We start from the raw sequence: 24,457 nt of genomic DNA on the forward strand, positions 1-24,457 counted from the left end.
TACATTAATGTCATTTGTATACTTATTTTTAAAATGGAAGTACAAGTTTATAATCACATTTTATGAAATGTAATGAATGATTGACTGTGCAACAGTTTTTATTGACCAAAAACATAAAAATAAATGAAAAAAAAAGACTGACGGCCTGCCCTGTGCTATTTGAGTAAGAATCACAGCAGGCTGTTTCCTCTGCGCTCAAAGGCATCCAAGACTAACTGCTAGACGAGAAACCAAGCTTTACATGACATCCATCAAAAGCCGGTCTAGGACTCCACTGAAAACCAAGACCCAATCCTCTTCTCAATCCGTAACCACTCCTTCAGATAAAGGACATAAAAATATAAATATGACAGCAGATCATATTTGATTCAACTTTTTTAGATCTCGGCTCTAGACAGCGCCCATACGCTGTCTCGAACCGAGACATGCTATATCTGCTTTGTGGTACAGAAAGGATTTGGTCCGGAAACTCTCTAGGTACTGCAATTGAATGAGCCTATCCTGACTCAACATCCTTAGCTATCGAACCCCAATTCAATGGAGAGTGGAAATTACCATTCATGAGTCGAGGGAAGAGCGTGACACCATTACAACACACAAACAAAAATCAATTGAAAATAATTCAAATCGTATTGAAGCTACATACATATATACACATTTAAGTGGTTTCTCCATTGTGCAGAATAGAAGTGCTTGAAAAAAAGTGCTCGGTAATAGTTGAAATAGAAGTCAAAAGGAATACAACATAATTTAGGCAAATTGAACGATTTATGTAGCGACTTGGCCTGCCTGAGACCTTTACTTTTGAATCAATCAAATTCCATCCACAATGTATTGGTACAGTATTCAAATCAGTACTGTCATCTACAGAGTTTTCATTAGAACCAAATCCCTCCTGTACCGCACTGTACTAAGGCCCTACAGTCTACTGGGTTACCCCATTGTTATGTAATGCATCTGCTTTGTGGGCTTCATCCCGCCCATATGCTTACCATTTGCTGGCTCCCACATTGCTCCATTATTCCTTATCCTCATTTGTCCATGGCGTGCATACATCATGCCTCTTGCCATTTTTACCACTCCCCGAGTGCTGGGACCAAGCAAACTAACCCTCCATTATCCCTCAATGTATGACGTATTTAGGGACTTTTTTTCTTTGTTAATGAGCCCTCAGGTGCTCCATTGTTTTCATTCCCACCGTTTTATTGTTTTTTTCTTAACCCGTCCCTCCCCCCGTGGATACTTGCCTTGTACTTCTCCACGATCACTTCCCCTTTATTTTTAAAGCAGACCTTTAGCTACCACCATCGTGGCTGACTTTGAGGCACACTTAACATCGGCTCAGCTAACCTCGATCACTGCTGCTAAAGAGTAAAAGAACTGAAACACAGACCAGCCCCCACACACTCACGTGCCTCCACCCTACTTCCTTCTCTTCCCTTCCCCCTATTTAGACTCCCGCCCTTCTTCTCCTTTCTTTCTCCCCCCAAAAGTCCACATACCATCTTCCCACCACAGTTATTACCCTTCTTCACCTCAATCAATACACAACACATCTATTTCTTTCAATGAATGCCCAGAGAACTTAATTTACTCCACAGCAGCACCCACGCACATTTCCTGTCAGCAACACCTGGCATTGCATCCCCCACACCATAATCCAATGCCCCCACTTCACCTCACCACCGCTTCCTCACTCCACCTCTCAAGAAAGAACTTCCCTCAGAACTCATCGCCCCTCTAGAGCAATTTAATATTCCATGCTCGTCTCTGCCCACCCTTAAGAATAAACTAGGTTACCTCAATTCCACAATCTCCCAGCTTGAAGCTACTATCTCCCACATAAGCTCTAAAATGTCTACTGTACTCAACTCCTTACTCCCCATGGCGAGCACAGAATACCATAAACTCTTAATCCTGAGGAGTACTCTTCTCCCTCGCCCCAAAAGAGCAGCGCAAAATCTCTCCCTAACAGAAATTGCTAATGTACTTGCTAGCTATAATACTTCTAACTCTTTCACCATATCCTCTCCAGACAGCACAAATCTATGCACTATATCTACCATCTACCTGTTCCGAACTAAATGAAGCCACTTACAACCCAGGCACCAACCTACAGATCATTCCTTGGAGGATAACAGCGACCGAAACCGAATTGCCTGTAGCAGTAGGATTATAGTCACAGGTCCAATAAACTACAAAATAAGAACAATTGAACGGTTTTGAATGAAATCGTGAAGAAGGAAAACACAGCGTAACTATCCATGGCTTGTAAACCCCTGCTGTATCATAGAAAAGGTAATGCCGAAAGAAACCAACACTGCGTGGCGTCTTAAATGTGGAAACAATCCTGCGTCCTCTAGCATTGACAAACACAAATGCACTTTGCTGAAGTCTACAGCACTGAGGAGACATTGCCGGTGGAAGGGTCCATTGCTGGGGTTTTACAGCATAGCAATGTACTGCTTGAAGAACCTGACTCTACCTGGGATCCCACCGTATTGCGATGGATTTGCTGAATACTGCACAAGCTGCTAGCGACCTATACCACTGAGAAAGCACTCATGGGGAACAACATGCAACTGGACTCCTTAACCATGGAAGCATGCATCATTAAGGCAAAGGGCACGAGTCGGGGGTTCACGCGGGTACACGGCATCCACCCACTATTTCACATGGTGGACGCTGTCCCCCCCGCCAAGAAGTTGGGCCCCACAGAAATATGTCGAACTTGTCCCAGTTTTTTGTGAGAACAGTGGCCCTTGGTAAAGAAATAATGTAAATAAACAATCAATATAGACTAGAATCAGTGCTATATTACTACTGTCCAGCCGTACAGTCAATTTTAATGAATAGCGAAGTCAATGTAAATGTCCATGTCAATGTCAAATGTTCTTGTAAAGCGCAACATATCACCAGGGAGGTCTCATGGCGCTAGGCAACAACAACAGCGAAAAGGACAGCAACAACAAAGGTAATAAAACGGACTTACTGGGGGAAAATCCAGGTTTTTAGTTCTCTACGAAAGCGTTGATGGTCAACTATGGACGGGAGGTGTGGTGGTAGCTTATTCCAGAGCAGAGGGGCCAAGTAGGAAAAAGATCGTCCGCCATTTCGAGAAGTTCGAATGCGAGATTGAACAAGGTACAATTTGGTACCAGACTTTAAAGATCTGCCTGGTGTGTACCACTGAAGTTTTTTAGCTAAATATCTAGGGCCGGTGTCATACATTTACCTGTGTGTAAGACACAGGATTTTGAAATGGCTTCTGAGCCGCATAGGAAGCCAATGGAGAGTTTTAAGATTAGGGGCAAAAGGCGATCTGGACGGAAGATTGAGAATGAGTCTGGCGGCAGTGTTCTGGAGAATCTGAATCTTAGAACGTAGATCCTCGTTGAGTGCCATCAGCAGAGCATTCCTATAATCCAGTCGACTGATAACAAGACCCTGCACCAAAGGTTTTCTGGCTTCGATGGGTAGCCACTTGAAAATTCTACGAAGATTCGGCATGATGCCATAACAGGCACCAAGAATGTGGTTGACATGGGTTTTCATGGACAATGAGCTGTCGATGGTAACTCCAAGGTTGCAAACTGCTTGCTTGGGGTAAGGACATGGTCCCAATTCCAGGGCCCACCAATCATGTGCCCAGGATTCCTCTGCCAAACAGGATAATCTCGGTCTTGCTATCGTTTAGTTGTAATTTATTCTTGCCCATCCACTCGTTCACCTCGATTATGCAGTTTTTAAAACAAAATTTAGTATCAACGTGATCAGAACCAAAGGTGACAAGCAATTGAGTGTCGTCAGCATACGACACGGTTTCAAAACCATACGATCTGATGATACCAGCTAAAGGTGTTAAGTAAAGATTAATCAACATAGGGCTAAGAATAGAGCCCTGTGGAACACCTACACTGACTGGTTGACTGCGCAAAGCTATGGAGTCTACGAGAACAGTGGTAGAACGGTTGGTCAAAAAATTCTCAAACCAGTCTAGGGCCTTCCCTCTGATTCCCACCTCCCACAGTCGATGTTTCAAAATGCTGTGGGAGATGGTATCGAAGGCTGCAGACAAGTCCAAGAGAACCAACATAGCTGATTCTCTTTTATCCAGTGCAAGCCTGATGTTATCGATGATCTCAACAACTGTGGTTTCCGTGCTGTGAGCGGCCCGGAAGCCCGATTGAGAGGGGTCTAGGAGGCCATGGTTCTCAAGATGGGCAGTGAGACGTAAGTTCACCAGATGTTCTAATACCTTCCCAAAGTAAGTAACAGTGATATGGGATGATAAGTGGCTGGTATGTTGGGGTCAGTCGAGGGTTTTTTAAGGATAGGCTTAACTTGGGCATTTTTCCATCTAGTGGGAACTTTAGCTTGCTGTAATGACATATTAAAAATTACAGTTAGCATCTTATCAAGTAGGGGCATTATTTTCAGACAAGTGCGAGGCGGAAGAGGATCGACCGGGGAACCTGATTTAATCTTAGTGAGGCCTTCCAGGACTTCTTTGACAGTTAGGGGTTCAAATTCCAACTTCAGTGGCACATCAATTGTTTCAGACGGTGAAGATGACATAGACATGCTACTAATTTGCTGATAATAGTCTGTGTTATATTGCGGGAAAGAAGAATAAATGGTTCTGATTTTATTATCAAAGAAGGAAGATATTGAGTCTACGCATTCTTGGGTAGGATGGAAAGAAGACTGCTCTACCTGAGGGGATGTGAACTCTTTCAGTATTTTATAGAGTTCCTTGCTGGAATGCGCTGCATTATTTATCCGCTGCGTTAGATATTACTTTTTTGCCATTTTGATGTTTTTTATATAGTTGAGATGACACTGTCTATAATTCCTACGATCTACATCGGATTTTGTTTTCCTCCACTGACGTTCAGCTGTTCTACAAATTTGTTTATTGGTTTTTAAAGTTGCAAATATAACCAGAAACAATAAAGTGGGACACAGTCCTGCATCCTACACATTCACAAAACATATACATTGAACAAAACATTCAGGCAGGGCAAGAAAAGCTTGTATGCAATGCGGACGGTTAAGCAACCAAAATGAAAGCGACAACCGTTACACTAAAATATCTATTAGGTTTGTGTGCACGGTGTTCCAGCAAGTCAACAACGTTTCGATCCTTTAAAACAATACTAGGATCATCATCAGGACAATTTTATACAAGCCTGAAGTATATGGCGCCTGTAAAACAATTAAGAGAGAGGGTGGAGGAAGACGGGCAGAAAAAAGGAGTCGAATTTTAGATAGGAGTAATGAAATAACAATCCTTATGCGACATCGTGCACATAGTGACATGTAACTAAAATTAAATGGGTTTGTGCACAGTGAAAGTGCTCACTAAGACTTAAGAAGATGGTATACGCTAAGTCAGAAAATACGGGTTTGTATCCGTGCAAGTGTTTGGGATCTTTTTTGGCAGTGGTGAATCTATCCGGAGCTCGATGGCTGCGATACTGGACGCCGAACAGAGGCACGTGTGAATGGCTAAATAACGTTAAGGATGTGACATCGGCGCATGAAACGTGACAATATGGCGGCTATATTGGGTGAGGGGAATAGCAGCAATCAGGTTTAAAGAGGATTTAAAACAGAAGAACGAAAAAGTATAGAAAAAAAATTGGAAGAACTTATGCAATCATAAAAGTTCATGAAGGAGGAAACAAGGGAACAATTGAAGGCATATAGCCATACATGGAGTCAATGGTGTTAACCCGGTACAAGATGTTGCGGCATTAAAATATACATGTGAAAAAAGTGAAATAAATGACATTTTGGATTACTGGGGGAACATAGAGCAGTGCATTAAAGACTTTTTACAATAAAGTGGTCCAGTCTTCATTTCTGTTCAGTCCATTCTTGATACTGCCAGTACTCAGGATCCATTTAAGTTCTTCTTTATTTAACAATGTCTGCGCCTCTTGGTGGTGGTTTCACCACGCTGATTATTGTCCATTTGATGTCTTCTTCGCTGTGACCAACAGTTGTAAAATGTTCGACAAGAGGAGCATTTGGGGGTGTTGCAGCGAATTCTACTGCGGTGTTGACAGATCTGAGTTTTTGCTTTTTGCGTTGTCTGACCAATGTAGATTCTTGGACAAGGACATTGGATCACATAAATCACATTACATGTGTTGCAGTTGTAGAAAAATGTTGACTTAATTACAACATTATTAAAGGTAAATTCTTTGCCTTCAATAGTAAATTCACAAACACTGCAATTGCCACATTGAGCATGTCCAATTAAAGGTTCAAGGCCCCAGTGTGCGTCAAGAGTGGAAACAGGTCTGGGATTGGGAAGAGCTGCTCTAACCAAATGGTCTTTTATGTTACGGCTTTTGCGGAATGCAAAAAGTGGGCGTTCTATACTCATGGTTCCAGTGTTCAAAATGGTCCAATGTTTAAGAATGCATTTCCAAATGGTGTGTGAGACCGGTGAGAATGTTGTGACGCAAACCATGCAGTTTGCGTTAGACTTGGGTTTAGGGGATAGGAGAATCTCCCTAGAGCAATACCCTGCTCTCTTAAGAGCATTGCGCTCCAGTCATTTAGGGTACCCATGAGCACGTAACTTCGTGGAGAGAGTGGAGGCTTCACGAAAGTAGTCCTCTTTAAGGAAACAATTGCGTCTGATGCGTAAAAATTGAGAATAGGGTAGAGAGTTGCGCAATGCGCGCGGGTGATTGCTCTCATATCGAAGTAGGGTCTTACGCTCTGTAGCCTTCCTATATAACCTTGTGATTAATTCACCATTGGAATGGTGAATGGTAAGATCAAGGAACGGAATAGAGGTTTTGTCAAAGGCAAGGGTGAACTTGAGTCCTAGGCAGTTATTATTTAGCCAATGTAGGAATTGATTGAGTGTGTCTTCATTCTCTTGCCAAATTAAAATAATGTGGTCAATGTAACGTCGCCAGAGTGTTATTCCAGAGTCAAAAGGGTTACTAGGGGAGAGAATTATGGTCATTTTAGGATGGTCCATGAAAAGTATGGCTAGGCCGGGGGCGAAAACAGCCCCATCGATGTACCTTTCACCTGCTGATTGTATTGGTTTTCAAAGGAGAAAAAATTACTAGTGAGACAAAGTTCAAAAAGTTGGAGAATAAAAATGGTAGGGACAGCGTGGGGACGTGGTCTAGAGGCTAGTATATGTTGAAGAACAATGAATGCCTTGACCTGTAGGATGTTCGTGTACAAGGATTCGACATCCATTGTACAAAGGATGTCTGAATCTGTATTGAAAGGGTGATGTTCAACTAGGTTGATCATCGCCATATTCTCTCTTACATAGCATTCTGTTTTGGGTACAAAATCTTTTATGAAGTAGTCCACATATTGGCCAAGTGGCTCTAATATGGACCCACACCCGGACACTATGCGGCGGCCAGGGGGGGTCAGTGAGATTTTTATGAATCTTTGAGTGTGTATATCACCGGAATACGTGGGGACTTTACATTAAGAAAGATAAATTCTTTCTGGCTTAAAAAGCATCAGTGGTGATATGAAGAATCAATTGTTAAAGTTCCTTAGTGGGATTGGTGGGCAATCTGCAATAATGGTCAGTATTAGACAATTGGCGTAAAATCTCTGATTTGTATAATTCTTTCTCTTGCAGGACTATCCCCCGCCCTTATCTGAAGATTTAATGATGAGGGATTCGTTCTTTTTCAAAGTATCGATGTCTTTCTTCCCTTCCAAAGACAAATTATAAGGGATATAGCGTCTGGTGTTCTCAAGTAGCGACAGGTCTTTGAGTACCATTTTTTCGAATGTTACAAGTTTGCCAGGGATCATATTGGCGGAAGGGAAAAAGGTGGATGGAGGGCGTAACGGTGTGTTGGAGGTAATTGTGGGGGAGGGATTGAAAAGAAAATAAGCACGTAGAGGAATACATCGGAAGAACCTAAGTAGCTCAGTCTGGAGTTCTAGAAAATTCAGGTGAATGGTCAGAACGAAGGATAAGCCTTTACTGAGAAGGGATAGTTCAGAGTCAGCTAGAGTATATGATCCCTGGTGAAATTGTAACATTCGAAAAAATTGACTCCAAGACCTGATGCCAAATCAGAAGGCTTTTTGAGCCAGAAAGAATTTCTCTTTCTTAATGTAAAGTCCCCATGTACTCCGGTGATATACACACTCCCGAAGATTCATAAAAATCTCACTGACCGCCCTGGCTGCCCCATAGTGTCCAGGTGTGGGTCCATATTAGAGCCACTTGGCCAATATGTGGACTACTTCATAAAAGATTTCGTACCCAAAACAGAATGCTATGTAAGAGACAGTATGGCGATGATCAATCTAGTTGAACATCACCCTTTCAATACAGATTCAGACATCCTTTGTACAATGGATGTCGAATCCTTGTACACGAATATCCCACAGGTCAAGGCATTAATTGTTATTCAACATATACTAGACTCTAGACCACGCTGTCCCAACCATATTTATTCTCCAACTTCTTGAACTTTGTCTCACTAGGAATTTTTTCTTCTTTGATAACGAATACTATCAGCAGGTGAAAGGTACATCGATGGGGGCTGTTTTCGCCCCCAACCTAGCCATACTTTTCATGGACCATCTTGAAATGAACATAATCCTCTCCCTAGTAACCCTTTTTACTCTTGAATAACACTCCGGCGACGTTACATTGACAACATTCTTTTAATTTGGCATGTGAATGAAGACACTCTCAATCAATTCCTACATTGGCTAAATAATAACTACCTAGGACTCAACTTCACCCTCGCCTTTGACAAAACCTCTATTCCGTTCCTTGATCTTACCATTCACCATTCCAGTGACAAATTAATCACAAGGTTATATAGGAAGGCTACAGAGCGTAACACCCTGCTCTGATATGAGAACAATCACCCGCACACAATGTGCAACTCTCTACCCTATTCTAATTTTATCGGATCAGACGCAATTGTTTCCTTTAAGAGGACTACTTTTGTGAAGCCTCCACTCTCTCCACGAAGTTACGTGCTCGTGGGTACCCTAAACAACTGGTGCTCATTGCTCTGAAAAGAGCATGGTATGGTACTTTTTTCAGTCCCAGTATATAAGTGGAGGCACTATAAGAATGTTAGATGGGATGGTCTGTCCCAGTATTTACTCAAATAACAATACAAGTAGCACTATTTTATTTATTTTATAGCGCTACTCATCCTAATGCAGAGTCTTTCAGTGAAGTCACTTCCTGTGATGCCATGTGTAACGTCATGTGCTGTGTTGGCACACGTCATGATGTCACTTGCATACTGCCTAACTTGGTCAGCCCCCACTTCTTTTTATAGGACTTGTGCCCTGACTAGAACCCTTAAACACTAATATGGAAGGGAGACAAGGAAAAAATGTAATATCTTGCAAGTTTGTTCCGCAGCACCAATAAGGCACATTTGGCTGAAACTAACACTACATGGATTTTGGAGGAAGTACTGCTGGATTCACGCAGCACTGACAAAACACTTCTGAGGGATGCTTACATTGAAGCGGTTTGCAGAACTGAGGAGCTACCACTTGATATTATCCTATATCGCTGGGATGGCTCTTTTGGGAGCAGCTCATCCTAGTTGGCATCCTAAGTAAACACTCAGAGAAAAGACTGCATTACTGAAGCTCTCCTATGTAGCTATAGAGGAGTCTGGTTCACCCCCTTGACCGTCACCTACCCAGCCGTACATCGGACATTTGTTCTCACGGTTCTATGCGGCTTCATCTGTCTTTCTCTTTGACTGCTTTGAATGCTTTGCTCAGAAACTGGCCTTATCACGGAGCCCGAGTACCCTTGGCTGTTGCCCGGTGGAGCTGTCCCGCGCAGCTATAGAGGAGTCTGGCTATGGTTCCCCCCCTAGGCCATTCCCTACCCAGCTGGACATCGGACATTGTTTCTCACGGTTCTTCACGGTTTTATCTGTCTGCCTCTTAGACTGCTTTCAATGCTTTACTCCCCCTGAAGTACTTTCGCCCCTCCGGTCTTCCTGACACTGTCTGCATTCCTTTCCCCTCTTTTTCCTTCCCTCCTTTCCTCATATGACCCGAGTCTTGGTTTAGGCTACGCGCTAATAACTTATTTTATCATGTAATCTCATGTTTTTCTCCTCAGCCTATACTTGCAACTGCAGCTGATGTAACTTTTGTAACCTGCAACCTGCGGATCCTCATGTGAAGTGCTCTGATACCTCCGGGTCTAGCCAGCGCTATATAAAACTTTTCAAATAAATAAATAAACCCCTATGCCTTTCTCCGGAACTTAATGTGCAGCACTATTCCCCTTTCAGCATCTATGCCATTTACCACCTGCCAGGTAACCGCTCTACCTTCACTGAGGAATTCACAGACTTTGCAAATGACATATATTCACAAAGCGATAAATTGATATTTCGAGGAGACTTTAATCTTCATCGGGGCATCTCACAAGAATCGGCCACCAACCAGCTTGTCACATTCCTCTCAGGAAATAATCTTTTACAACACAACCTTGAACAACATGCTCCAAAGACTCCACACTTGACTGTATCATTTCCAAAGATGACCTGCTAACAACTGATGACTCTGTGCCAGTAGACTGGTTTGACCACTTCCCTTTCTCACTGCATCTCTCTCATTGTAACCCTGGGCCAACCTAAAAGAGCAACTACCTGGTTTTGCAACACTAAAAACATTGACCTAGACAGTCTCTGCAACACAGCCAAGAAGGCACTGCCCATACATCAACCCCAAATCCAATGTCAATGACTTGACCACCCATTCTCTCACCAATATTTCCGTCTTGATAGATAATGTAGCTCCACTTCAAAGGAAAAAGAAAAGGCCCATACCCTCCCCCATATTTCAAAAAGTCCCTCTATGATGAAAGGAAAAACCAGAGATACGTGGAGAAGAAATGGAGATAGACCCCCCTCCATTATTAATCTCTCAAATCTCTTTACGCAAGATCATGCTATCACAAACACATCTTTAGTGAAAAAGCAAATCACTTTAGAACCCTCCTCGATTCTGCCAAGAACAGACAAAAGAAACTCTTTGACCCAATCAAAACTACAAGCAATGCTGCCTTATCTTCAACTATCAAATTTGATGCTCCACATAAGAAAGCAGCAGAATTTGCACAATTCTTTTAAGCAAATGTGAATCACTCCTTGACCACATCCAGCCCAACTTGAGGACTGCAAATCCAACGGCTCCTGGCACAGCTTTGATTCATCACTTAAAAATGCCCTCTTCAAGAGCATTCTGAAAACAAAACCTTCAAACCGTTCTATTGACCCTATCCCTAGCTACATTGCAAAAGACTTCTAAACCTACAAGCTTCCCTAATGGACTAATCTGGTTAACCTCTTTCTCAGCCAAGGCTCCTTTCCTGATGCCCTCACAACAGGTCAGGTGACCCCACTGCTAAAGAAATCCTCCGCTGATGTGAATGACTTTAACAACTTCTGCCCTATCTCCAACCTCCCCTTCTTTGCTAAAATCACTGAGAGATGTGTAGTGGAGGAACTCTCCCAACATATCAAGAACAATGACCCTCTTGATAAATTTCGGTCCGGATTCAATCAAGGCTGCAGCACTGAAGCTGCACTGCTACAAGTTATCGACGATGCCCTGCAAGTTTTTGACTCTGGCAACTTCTGATCCTTCTGGACCTTTCTGCAGCTTTTGACACTGTAAGCCATAAGACACTTCTGAACGCATTAAAACAAAGAATGGAATTTGAAGGCACAGTCCTCAAATGGTTTGAAACGTACCTCACAGACAGATCTCAGATGATTAAAATTGAAAACTGTCTCACCACATCAAAGACTGTGAATCAAGGCATCCGTCAAGACGCAATCCTCGTGCCCACCTTATTCAGATTTTACATGGAACCACTGGGAGATCTACTGAAAAGACCAGGATCCATTATCCCCTATGCTGACGACACTCAACTCTACCTCAAGTTGTCCTCCACACACAACATTTCATTCCTCCCCACCACCCTCAACTCCATCCAAGAATGGATGATGTATCAGCACCTAAATCTGAATCCCTCTAAAACCCAATTCCTTCTTATCTCACCCTCAAACTCTCCCCCTCCTGTGCAATCATGAATGGATAATCTGAACAGTCTTAACAGCAAACCTACCATTGTTGAAAGTGATAAATCCCTATGTGTCATCCTGGGCAAAAGACTTAACCTCCAATCCCAAATCACCACCATGGCCAAGAAAGCACGCTTCCAACTGTGCTTTCTCTCGGCGATCTGGCGTTTCATTCCTGAGCAAGACCTGAAAACTCTGGTTCAATCTTTAGTACTCTCCTCCAGACTCTACTACTGTAACTCTCTTGTTGCAGGCATCCCACCAACCCACCTAACCCTTCCAAAATCCATCTTCCACTCTGCGGCGTAGTAAGTCTACGTGGCCAAAAGAAACTACCATATTACACCCATACTGATTTCTCTTCGCTGGCTTCCCATTGAAGCTAGGTCAATGTATAAGAAAGGGTGCATCACAGGTAAAGCCACACACACTTCCACCCTTGCTACCTGGCTAACAAACTCAAAATATCAGGTGGCTCCAAACCTTCCCCCAATCCTGAAAATCCACTGCTTGATCCTCCAACTTTTAAAAAGGAAAAATTCATGCCACAGTCCTTCTCAGGTAATGTGACTAGAATTTGGAGCTCGCTACCTCCAAACCTACGCACCACCACCTCTTTCCTGTTTTTCAAATGGGCCTTATTTGACCAATTTGGGCACCTGCGGCTAACATCTCAGCAACTTTTTTTATTCCTACAGCTTCAAAAGCTCATGCAGAGGCGGACGGTCCCGTTAATCATCTCTCACCTATTCCTCTGCTCCAATCACTATAATACCTTCCTGAGTCCTTCAGATGTTTGGGCCATATGGGGGATCAAGTGGTTTTTCCAAATTTGTTAGGCGTGAATAGCAGATCAGTGGTTTCTGTAAATAAAGAGATCGTGTTACTCCCTGTCATTCCTCAAAACACCCTCTTGTGTCCTACCTCACCCTGCCACCACACACCAGCATCTTGCTGAAAGAGGTTCTTCCTCTTCTTGTGCAGTATTCAACGGGAATACTTCCTATTTGTCTGAGAGAAATTATGTTATCCCGTATACCTGCTTGAGCTGATGAAAGTTAGAGTGATAGCCTCAACTCTTGATTTGTGATTTCTGAACACATTTCTGAAACACAAGATGGTCAGAATAATCACCCCTGAGCAAGTCCTTTCTTCTTTGCAGGAACAAGATTGGATGGCTTCCCGAGACCTACGATGCTGGATTTCTGAGTTATAGGTAGTGCCAGTTTTAGGAAGGCCTGATTGAGAAAGATGTTGTCTCTGATGTAAGTGATTTGTTCACAAAGTGTGACAAGAATTCATTGCTTTTATCCGTCAAGAGAAGGACATCTAAAGCTGGAGAAGAGGCCGCTCGGATAAACTGAAATGATGATCAGATAAAGACAAATTATTACAATACCCTCTTGAGACAACATCTTAAAAAAGGAATTATCTGTGATGTGTGGGTTCCAGCAACATATATCTTATGCGTATATTTTAATGCCAATTCAAACTAAGTTACAAGTATATTGGTATTCTGCTTTTGGAATGGAGCTCACCTGAATAAAGTGGTCTTCAGGAGAATACATCTGAAGTTACAATCTTCCTGGAACTTATAAGAATAGAAGGATGCACCTTTGTTGTTCTTTAAGGTACAGACTTAGTCTAGATAAGTATAGACGGTAATTCCTGGTTTCTGGTTCCTTATGCAATGTCAGGAGTTCTTCTATTGGCAATTGAAGTCTTGCTGGTTCACTATTTTATTTTTCTTTAAGTCATATTAATATTATTGGATCTTTGAGAATAAATCAAGGAACTGAAGTATGCATTTGTCAATCATTGTTTAATTTCCTTATGCCCAGAGGACCGAAGACAACGAAATGGTCAATGAACTCATGAAGGAGATTGATGCCAATAAAGATGGCAAGATAAGCTTTGCGGGATACTGGAGACTGATTAGCCGGATCACTGACACACTGAGCGAGCAAATGGCCAAGCATTCTGAAGTAAGTGGCTAGAGGAGAAGCACCAGGGTCTGTGACTAGTCTTGGCCATGAGAGAGTCCAGATTTTATGGTGGTTGCAAACGTCCTTCCTTGGTGCTTGTTTTAGTAATGGTAGGTTAGCTTTCCCAAAATAAACTCTCCCGTTCTGTTCTAAGCAGTGGATAATTGGGAGCAATGCATGCACAAATGAATACAATTCATGTGTAATATTAATATTTTTCCCTTCGGTGCATTTTTAAATTTTGGGGCAAGTCTGATGGAGGAAGTTAAACGAAATGTTTTTTTGCAGAATTAATCTCCTGTTTATTGATTTGCTGTGCATTATGTATGTTTTTTTGGATGCATATATATGTTATAAGTGTAAAGTGAACCTATCCAAAACGCAGCGGAGTGCTGTACAGCGTCGGCTTCAGACACCAAGTGACTTGAGGGATAGCTGGTTTCTGTGCATAGAAGTGAGCTATCACTGTACCTTGATGAAGCTCTGTTCATGGAGGTATCAAAGCCGAAATCTTAAATAAAATTCATGTAGTAAGATTGTCAGCATATTGATGAATTTTGCTGCTGTTATCAGGAGTAGAGCTTAAGGGGCTTCATGTGGAAAGTGAAGTTGACTGTCGACTGTTATGGGGTTTAGCATTTATGTGCTGTAAAATGTATGGATGAATTATTTTTTGCAAATTGGATGCCGAAATTAGCAGTGAATGATCCTTGTTCTGGGTGCAGCATTGGAATACTTGCTAGAACCGAATGTGTTGGTACCAGAAAGCAAAGGTCTATTCCACTGTTGGCAAATTGGGAGATTTTGTGAGAGGCCAACAGGACAGACTCAATAATATATCAGGCGGACACGTAACCAACTCTGCCCCAGCTCTGCTGGTCCTTCAGTGGCACATACCTGTCAAGCAATCTCCTGATTGACCAATCCACTGTTGCTTGTGATAGTTGGCTGCCTATACCTAGATGTGTTCTCCAATTACAGTATATAGTTGAGTGGAGTCCAGGAAACATCTGCTGATCACCTTCTCCATTGCCTCCTCTTCTTGAATAGGTTAAACCTTCAAATGCTCCGGTCGATGGATTGACCGATGTTGAACGTTGCATCAATGGCATTGTACGCTATTTCTATGAGCATTCGACGGTGCAGGGGAACACGAAGACCGTCACCGTAGAAGAGTTCACGACGATGTTGGAGACAGATTTCCAGACCTGCATCAAGGTAAAGGCTTATTTTCCCCAATCTTGCGCTCTCTGTCCTTCCTCCTGTTCACTTTGCTAAACCTTGTGTGGCAGCATACTGTCTACAGAGTAGGGCTCAGGCTCCACTAGGCAAGAGGCTGGAAACCACAGCAAGCATGTTATTAATACTCTATGCCCTTTTGATCAAATAGCTCCTAGGTCGGAGAGGGAAATAGCGGAGGGGATACAAAAGTAGTGGTGTTTTTGTGTGTGTGAGCATGCACACATATCAAGAAGTACTGGAGAGAGGTCCTTCTTACTGTTTTCTGTCTTCTAGGACCTGGTTACTCTTATCCCTGCCACGAAGATGACAAAAGATTGTGCCATGCTATCAATAGGACCTTTACAATGAACAATCTGAAGAAACTCATGAGATTGTTATCACGACACGGGCAGAAAAAATGGGAATGTGTAAGCTACGAAAGATGGAACAGTGTGCTGATGCATACACTGATAAGTATTTTTTCCATTAGAGAGGTTCTTGGGTAGCTTATGGATCTAGACCCTAAGAGCCTGACTAACAAACCTTTTTGAATGAGTAGGTATAATTTACTTATTGAAATTCAGGTCTCAACCAAGAGTTGGTCAGACCTGCTCAGATTCTAAGCATCATACGGTAAGTGCTGTCTAAAAGGATCACTCTTCTACCTATCAATAGGTTTTTTTCAGCTAAATTTCAACTCGAAGAAACCTAAAAATAAACTGAATTGTTTGAAGGGGTCACCACCTTGCTTTTAAAAGGAAAAATGTTCTCTGGATTATTTCTACTTCTTAATCTGGCAAATGGGTTTAGGGCAAACTAAGGCTAAATGACTGCTCTACAAAGATAAATAATTTACAAAAATAAAAATACAGTACTAGTATTGTATTAGAGCATTTGTATAGTGCTCATACCTCCTCTGTGGGGCACCAAAGCGCTTAACCAAATTGATACCAAAGTGCAAAATCGAAGTTCATTAAATACTGTATAAGCTACCACCAAAACTATAAGGTACCCCAAGACGGGTTCAACCAATGAAAAAGTCTTGTGCCACCTCTAATGAAGATGCAGTATAGTGGCTGCAAATGGATATTAGTAGTGAATTGTTTGAGCAGCTTTTGAAAACCACAGAGCTGTTGCGAGCCATTTAGCTCTAACGATCTTCAACCAGACTCTTTCAAGCTCAAGACTTTTACACCAATGCATCCTGTTTTGGAGAAAACCCTATAATCCAGAGGGAGCCAAAGTTAGAGCTCGAAAAGGACAAGTAACTTACCTTCTGTAACGCCTTATCTGGTAGAGACATGATCTAGCCGCAGATTCCTTACCTTTTAAATTTCCCTGGCGTCAGACTGGATCCGGTAGATTTTTCTTCACGCAATATCCCTGTGCTCTGGTATGTGGTGTCGGTCGGCTCCGCATGACGTCGTTGGCGTCGTCTGCACCATTGTGGCATCCGCGTCACCTATATAAGCACCACCTCGGCGCACTGACGTCAGTTACTTTCTCGACTTTCCACGCCATAAGCGGGCAGCCATGAAGTGCACTGACATTGGTGTGTTTCTGAACAACTATAGCCCTAGAAGGGATCGCCCTGACTCCAAAAACCTGTCCGCAGTACGGGGAGGATGGGTGGATCGGAAAGGAATCTGCGATTAGATCATGTCTCTACCAGATAAGACATTACCAGAGGTAAGTAACTAGTCCATCTGCTAGAGACATCTAGTCACAGATTCCTTACCTTTGACTTGACACCCAAGCAATACCATCCCCGGAGAAGGGACTGCGGATAAGTTTAGACCAGGAAGCCATGCAGGACATATCGGCCAAAAAGGATGTTCTTCCAGATTTGAATGTCCAGGCAGTAATACTTGGTAAACGTGTGTAGAGATGCCCGCGTTGCTGCCTGACAAATGTCAAAGACTGGAATTCTGCGTTGCAACACTGTGGTAGCAGTCTTCGCTCTGGTGAAGTAAGCTCTGAAGCCTTCAGGAGAATGCTTTTTGGCCAGAGCATAGGAAATGTTGATGCAGAGGATGACCCATCATGAGATAGTTCTCTTCTGCACCCCACAACCTTTCTTAGTTCCAACATATCCCATGAAGAGTTGGCCGTCCACCCGGAACTCTTAAGTGCGGTCAAGGTAGAAGGACAACACTCTTTTCGAGTGCAGACAGTGGAGTCAATCCTCTTCTTTAGAGGGGTGCAGAGGAGCATGGAAAGTGGGAAAGGTGACCGATTTCTCCACATGTAATGGTGTTTCCACTCTAGGCAATAAAGAGGACCTAGTGCGAAGCACAAACTTATCAGGGCAGATGGACAGGTAAAGAGGCTTAGATGACAGGGCCTGCAATTCGCTCATCCTCCTGGCAGATGTGATTGCCACTAAAAAGGCTGTTTTGATATTAAGCAAGTGTGCAAGGGATTTAACGGGGCTAACATTAGCAAAGTGAGAATCAAATTAAGATCTCACTTAGGCATAATGAAAGGGGAAGGTGGGAACATAAGTATCAGTCCTATAAGGAATATATTTACAATCAGAGTTTGAATAATGAGGGTTGGTTTGGGAGCCTCAGAAAGGCAGACCAGCCCAAAAGGTACCCTTTAAGTGTGCCCAGTGCAGAACCCTGCTGGGCAAAGTTCACAATGAAAAGCATGACCTGGAAAAGGGGAGCAGAAAGAGGATCAATAGACTTTTCTGTACAGTATTTTACAAATGTGTTCCACCGGCAGACGTACACGGTCTTGGTGGTGGTCCGCCTGCCCGCCAAAATAACATTACATACTTCGGGATGAAGGTCGAATGCTATCAACTGCCGCCGCTCAACCTCCACGTAAGAAGATGTAGAGTTGTCAGGTTCGAGTGAGGAACCTCCCCTGCTGCTGTGATACAAGATCCTCCTGAAGGGGCAGCAGTATTTGCGGAGAGGTGTATAGGAGGCCTGAGCTCCACTCGAGACGAAAAGCACTCGGAAATAGAGCCGCAGTGGAAACTCCAGCGCCAAAATAGCTGTTATTTTGCGTTCTCGTCGAAGGCAAACAAATCTAACCAAGGCTCTCCCCACTGCTGAAAGAGAACTTGTCCCACCTTCGGAAGGAGACGCTGTTGGTGATCCGCTAGGCATTGATGGCTGAGTTTGTTCACCCTGGTGTTTAGCTAACCTGAGACCTTTTGAACCACCAGGGATATGTCCTGCTGTTCCAGCCAAGTCAGAGACGCAGAGCCTCTTGACAAAGGGTCCACGACCACACCCTATATGTTGCAGTACCACATGGCAGTGGTGTTGTCCATAAACACTTGCACTTGCTTCCCCTTGATTGAAGGAAGGAAGGCATTCAATACCAAACTAATTGCTCGGAGCTCCAGCAAGTTGATGTGGGGTCTCGTTTCCACTGGAGCCCAGAGTCCCCAGATCTCCACCTTTCCCAGATGGCTGCTCCATCCCAGGAATTATGCATCTGTCACTACTATGTGGTCTGGTTGGGGAAGGGAGAGGGATCTGCCTCTGACCTAATAGTGGTCTGTTAGCCACCACTGTCCTATGCATTTCTCTCCAACATCTAGACCATGTCGGAGAGATTTCCCTAATGCTGCGCCCACTGGAACTTCAAGTCCCACTGCAGAGCCCACATATGCCACCTGACATGTGTCACTAGCAGAATGCAGGAGGCCATGAGGCACAGCAGCCTCAGAGTCATTCATACCGAAATCCAGGATAGAGGCTTAAACATCGGTATCATAGTCTGAATATCCTAGCCTCGCCATTCGGGAGGCTAGGCCCAAAACTACACTGTGTCCAGAACAGGTCCAATTAATTTGGAACATCTGAGAGGCAGTCAGATGTGATTTTGGCACGTTGATTGTGAACTGCAGCGAATGCAAGAGGCTCGCCGTAATCTGGAGGTGGGAGACAACAGCCTGGGGAAGCTTGCCTTCAACAGCCTGTCGTCGAGATAAGGGAAGACTGGCACCTCCGATCTGCATAGAAGAGCTTTGACCACCGCCATTACTTTTGTGTTAAACCCAAGTGGTGCTGGTAAGGCCAAAGGGGAGCACAGTGAACTGAAAGTGCTTGTGGTCTATTGTAAACCGCAGGTAGCGCCGATGGGCAGGCAGAACGGGAATGTGAAAATAGGCGTCCTGCAAATCCAATGCTACCATCCAGTCTCCTGGGTCCAGGGCAGACAAGACCTGAGCTAGAGTGAGCATTTCCCTTTTGAAACAGGATAGGACACAAACTCTTTTCCTTTTTGAGTAACAGAAAGTAGTGGGAATAACAAACACAGCCTACTTCTGGCGCTGGAGCCCTCTCTATGGCTCCAATGGCTAAGAGAGTCATGACTTACTCCTGAAGCAAATTCAGGTGATTCTCTGTCTGCCGGTCATAAGTTTGAGGCATGGAGGGAGTGATAGTGTCGAAGGGAAGGGAGTAGCCCCTTCGGACTATTTGGAGGACCCACCTGCCCGAGGTGATATTCTTAAATATAGAAGAGAGAGGCCCCACTACTCCAGGAGACAGGGTTCCAAGTGCGACTCAATTGTCAAAAGTAAATTCCCTTGGAGAACACAATTTGTTCACTTATTCCCATACCTCAACATCTCAAAGGTCATGCAATCACATACACGAGTCTTAAAAGGGACCACAACGACAATTCTTAATAATCAAATTTTAATATTAGTCATATCAAATAATTCATGCAAATTCATAAAAATACATCAAATAAAATCAGTTAAAAAATAATTCGACAAACTTTCAGACATACATCATAATAAGAGAGACAAGACATTAGTCATCAAAAATTGTTAATTTGAAAGTATCAATCAAAGGGCTTTGTCTAAGAATTTTTCTTTCAACATGCAGCACTTTGTTCCTCAAATCTAACAGAGGTAGGGGTTGACTCGTTTCGGTGGGAAAAATAGGATACAACCACCTTCTTCAGGACAACTAAAGATATATAGTCCCACCTAATTAATTACAGAATATTGCTCTGCATAATATTTTTCCTGCATAAAAAACATAAAATAGATATCAGAGCGGACCACATGTAATTTAAAACATAATACAAAAAGAGAATGTAATACCTGTAAAAAGAGAATATAGCAAATGACCATCATATTTACATTTTTCAATTTCCCAAACGAAACTATATATTATTCACAATATCTACAAGATCAGAACTTTGATTCTGTAGTTCCTTTATTTATAGACTTCAAATAATTGTCCAAAAAGCCCCATCAAGACTGGTGTACATGAACCACCAACAAGCAACCCGGCGCTACACTCATACTCATCCATTCTGTGATCTCAGTACTATCTACTCACCTAATATGTTTTAAGGTGAGGCAAATGCGGATCTGTAAACGCAGTTTTTTAAAATATAGAAGCAGGTTTCAGTCTGAACAACGGTGAGGAAAAAGAACGGGTATAAAAATAGCCCCTGGTAAAACCCATCACAGCTAATATCCAAAATTTAGATTTAGTTTGTAACAACCCTAATTTGCCCCACTGTGCATACCTTCTTAGATACAACTCAGACTTCAATTTGTGTCCAAATCAAGTAGCCATATGTAAAAACATGAATAGGATACTCTGCTCTTCAGAGTTCTAAAAAATAAAATTCTATATAAGAAAAGAACCAAATGGGCTAATATAAACACTTAAACTGACAATTGACAATCAAGGTGATATTCTGCCAGTGGTGAAGGTGATGGCTGATCCTGCCACCAACTGGCTGCTTATGATCTTGAAGGGCCGGACTAGGAAATTTGGAGGCTGAGGTTGTGGGGTGTGGGGGGGGGATGATCCGGTGGGTTTGGGGGATGTGTGGTTGGACTGCGCAGATGTGGTTGCACTTGTGTGTTCTTGTGGCTGGGGTATTGCCGGCACGGCTGAAAGCCCCTTCCGTAGCCACGAAAGGAGCAAACGTTGACGGGGATGTGTGGCCTCTGAGAGGCCCAAGGACTTGGCCGTAGCCCGTGAATCCTTAAAGTGCTCCAGTGCCATGTCTTCCTCTTCTCCAAAGAGACAGGAGCCATCAGAGGGCATGTCCACGAAAGAAGCCTGGACATCCCCTAAAAAGCCAGAAGCTTCGAACAGCCACCATCGATGCAATTGCTCTGCCCAGAGAGTCTGTTGTGTCAAGACGAAAACAAATGGCGAACTTTGCCTCATCTCTTCCATCTGATACTGCTTTGGAGAGGATGGCCCGGTCCCCCTCCAGGACCCATGGTAGAACTAGCGCAATCGGTTTCCACAAAGTCTGGGAATAACGGCCCAATAAGCATGTGGTGTTCACCAACTGCAATGCAAGGCTGGCAGAAGAAAACATTTTCTTGCCCCAACTATACAGCCTCTTGGATGTTCTATCCGGGGGTGCAGAATGGAATGTGCCTTGGGAGGTAGAGGCTCAGTCCACCTAGCTCATCGGGGTATAGTGGTTGATGAGTAAATTTGGCTTACCCGGTGCAGGGTGATTTACATTTGGCAATTGTCCTATTCACAGGAGCCCCTGAGCTGGGCTTGGACCAGGTTCTCAATAGGACATTGGTTAAGGCCTCGATGAAAGGCAGCTGGGATTCTGAGGAGGAGACACCGGGCTGCAGACCTCTGTCAAGCTATTCGTCTTGACTGCCACGGAAAGGGAACTGAAGGCCCAGGACGTCTGCTGCCCTTTGCACCACCATAGCATATGATGCTCCCTCCTCTGTAGCCACAGTAGGGGAAAAGAGCATGCCAGAATCTGGAGAGGTATCCATTCCACTGGCCTCACCCAATTACTCATACCAGTCCATTTCCTGATAAGGCTGGTCTTGTAAAGGGTCCAGCGATTCCTCCCAATCTTCCTCCATTCCTAGCCCTTCAGAATAGGGCTGAGGAAATGACCTGGAACCTAAGAGTTCTGTCCGACGCTGATCTGGTTATGGGTCATCGGGGATAAGAATGGAGTGACGCCGCTGGTGGCTGCCAGGATTCTCAGCCCCGGGACTGGGGCCGGGGAAGATTGCAGTGGTACAACCAGCGTCGGTCCAGATCCATCGCTGGATTCATTGGGAGTCATCGGCGCCAGGCTGGAGCTGCCAGTGCGGAACCCAATGGAACCCCCTGGGAGCCTCTGGGGCCTGAAGGCATGACAGTTGGGTCAGGCAGCCCAAATATGAGGCACAAGGCATCATAAAACTCCTTAAGCCGGACGGGGCCGCTTCGGTGCCTGAAAAAGGCTGGAAAGCGCAGAGTCGACCCAGGGACAGGTTCCGAGGAATGAGGCCTAGAGCACCATGACTCCTCTGTTGCCTCTGTCGACAGACGGGCAGAACTCGAAGCACACTGTTTTTTTGTGCTTTTTACCTGACCGATTCGACAACTTTGTGTGGGAAAACAAAGACTTAGGACTCCCAGACTAATACCTGGACCTTCCTCTTGACCAGTACCGTAAACAAGACCTCTGGGAAGAACGAAGCAGTGCCGAGTGCTGGGCTGCAAGCAGCTTTAGAGGCCGCTCTCTCAAAGCTTTCGGAGCCATGGCCTGGCAGTCGGAGCACAACTTTGAGTCATGGTTGCGCTCCAGGCAACAGTGAAAAAACAGATGTGGCTTCGACACCAATGTGGCGTAGTGGCAGGCGCAGCACGGCTTGAAATGAGAAGTCTTCTTGGTCATGAGGAAACCTACTTACCAATAAGGGGTCGACAAAATGTCGAAATAAAGCCTGTCAAAAAGTGAAAGAGGGTAGCTCTCTTCATGGATCTTCACAGGCTAGCACAAAAAGAAAAACACTGATATCAGTGCGCTGAGGTGGTGCCTATATAGGTGATATGGATTTCACAACGCCTCAGACGACACCATCACGAGGAGCCGACCAACATTACCTACCGGCAAGCAGGGTTATTACCAAAAGAAACATCTTCCGGATCCAGTCTGACACCTGGGGAATTCATAGGTAAGGAATCTGCGACTAGATGTCCCTTTCCAATAGGGAGAGATATTGTAGCCTTGCGCCTCTCCCACAAGATGAGCAGGTGGATGAGTACACTCCTCAATAGGAAGAGAATACAGTTTGGAAAACCAAAAAAGACTGAGTTACCATTCTGCACAAGAAGAAAAGCACTAGTGCCTGAATAACAGAACTGAAGCAGTTTGCAGTAATTAAGGGCTGAATTGTGTTTTGCTATCAATATGTTGACAAAAGACAATTTAGGATCCAGCAAAAAAAGAAAACTAGGATTTTATGGATACAACCAAAATGGAAACAAGTATATTATTGGATAAGAGAGTAAGAAAAACTTGAACACAGTAAAGAAAATTTCCTGTGGGAGACTAGTAGAAACACAAACTGTGTCATGTTAAATTTAGAGAAACATCTTTGATCCATGCCTCGGTGAAGATAGTGCAAGTGGCAGCATCTCAAAGACAAGTCTAGAATTTGTGTGCGTCCAGAGGGAAAGAATGAAACCATTTGAAAACCTGCATTCCAATGCAATTTGAAGCACTGTAATAGAGAGCTCCATAGACCACTGTATCAAACACCACTTAGAGATGTACCACAGGCAGCCAGGTGTGTCCCTGCCCAAAGCATATCATCCATCCCCAGAAGAGTGGACATTCTGGTACCATAAACGGGTTGTAAATCAAACTGGCAGACATGTAGAGGTTTTATTTTGTTCAGTGTAAATCAGTAGCTTTCTGAGTATAATTCATCAATTATTTTAACATAGAAGTGCATGTGAGCACTGGAATCAAAGTTGACACATAGGATTATCTAAATTAGTTTTCTTCTAACGAGATGAGATTCGACCAACCATTGTGTATATATCTAATTTTTACCATAATGAAATAATCTACAACAAAAATAATAAGTACATAGGCATAATACCAGAGTAAGAGATTAGACCAACCTTATGTTGATGCAGAAACAACCTTTAAGCAGGAAACCAAAGTGCAGAAACTGAGAATTAAAAAAAATAACAATCTGAAGTCAAATATCAAAATCAGTTAGAATTTAAGTGGCCCAGGAACGGGAAATGGAATGGGAGAGTCACAGCTAGAATATTGAACTTCATTCTGAATCAGCACTTTATAAACACAAACATAAGTTATCCTAAAGCAAAATTACTCTCTGCAGTCATTCAGCAAAAGCAAAGAAATTGGACTGCG

General features: G+C 43.5%; 1 protein-coding gene across 1 annotated transcript in view; it reads left to right on the plus strand.

The window, feature by feature from the left end:
* Positions 1 to 24,457, plus strand: part of LOC146772811 (protein S100-A16-like) — a 28,207-nt gene that overhangs the window by 1,472 nt on the left and 2,278 nt on the right. The window contains exons 2-3 of the mRNA XM_085638370.1: positions 13,946 to 14,089; positions 15,140 to 15,307. Coding sequence (XP_085494496.1) covers positions 13,946 to 14,089; positions 15,140 to 15,307 — 312 coding nt within the window. The remainder of the gene's footprint in view (positions 1 to 13,945; positions 14,090 to 15,139; positions 15,308 to 24,457) is intronic.

This window comes from Triturus cristatus, chromosome 12, assembly GCF_964204655.1.
Source record: "Triturus cristatus chromosome 12, aTriCri1.1, whole genome shotgun sequence".
Classification (NCBI taxonomy): domain Eukaryota; kingdom Metazoa; phylum Chordata; class Amphibia; order Caudata; family Salamandridae; genus Triturus; species Triturus cristatus.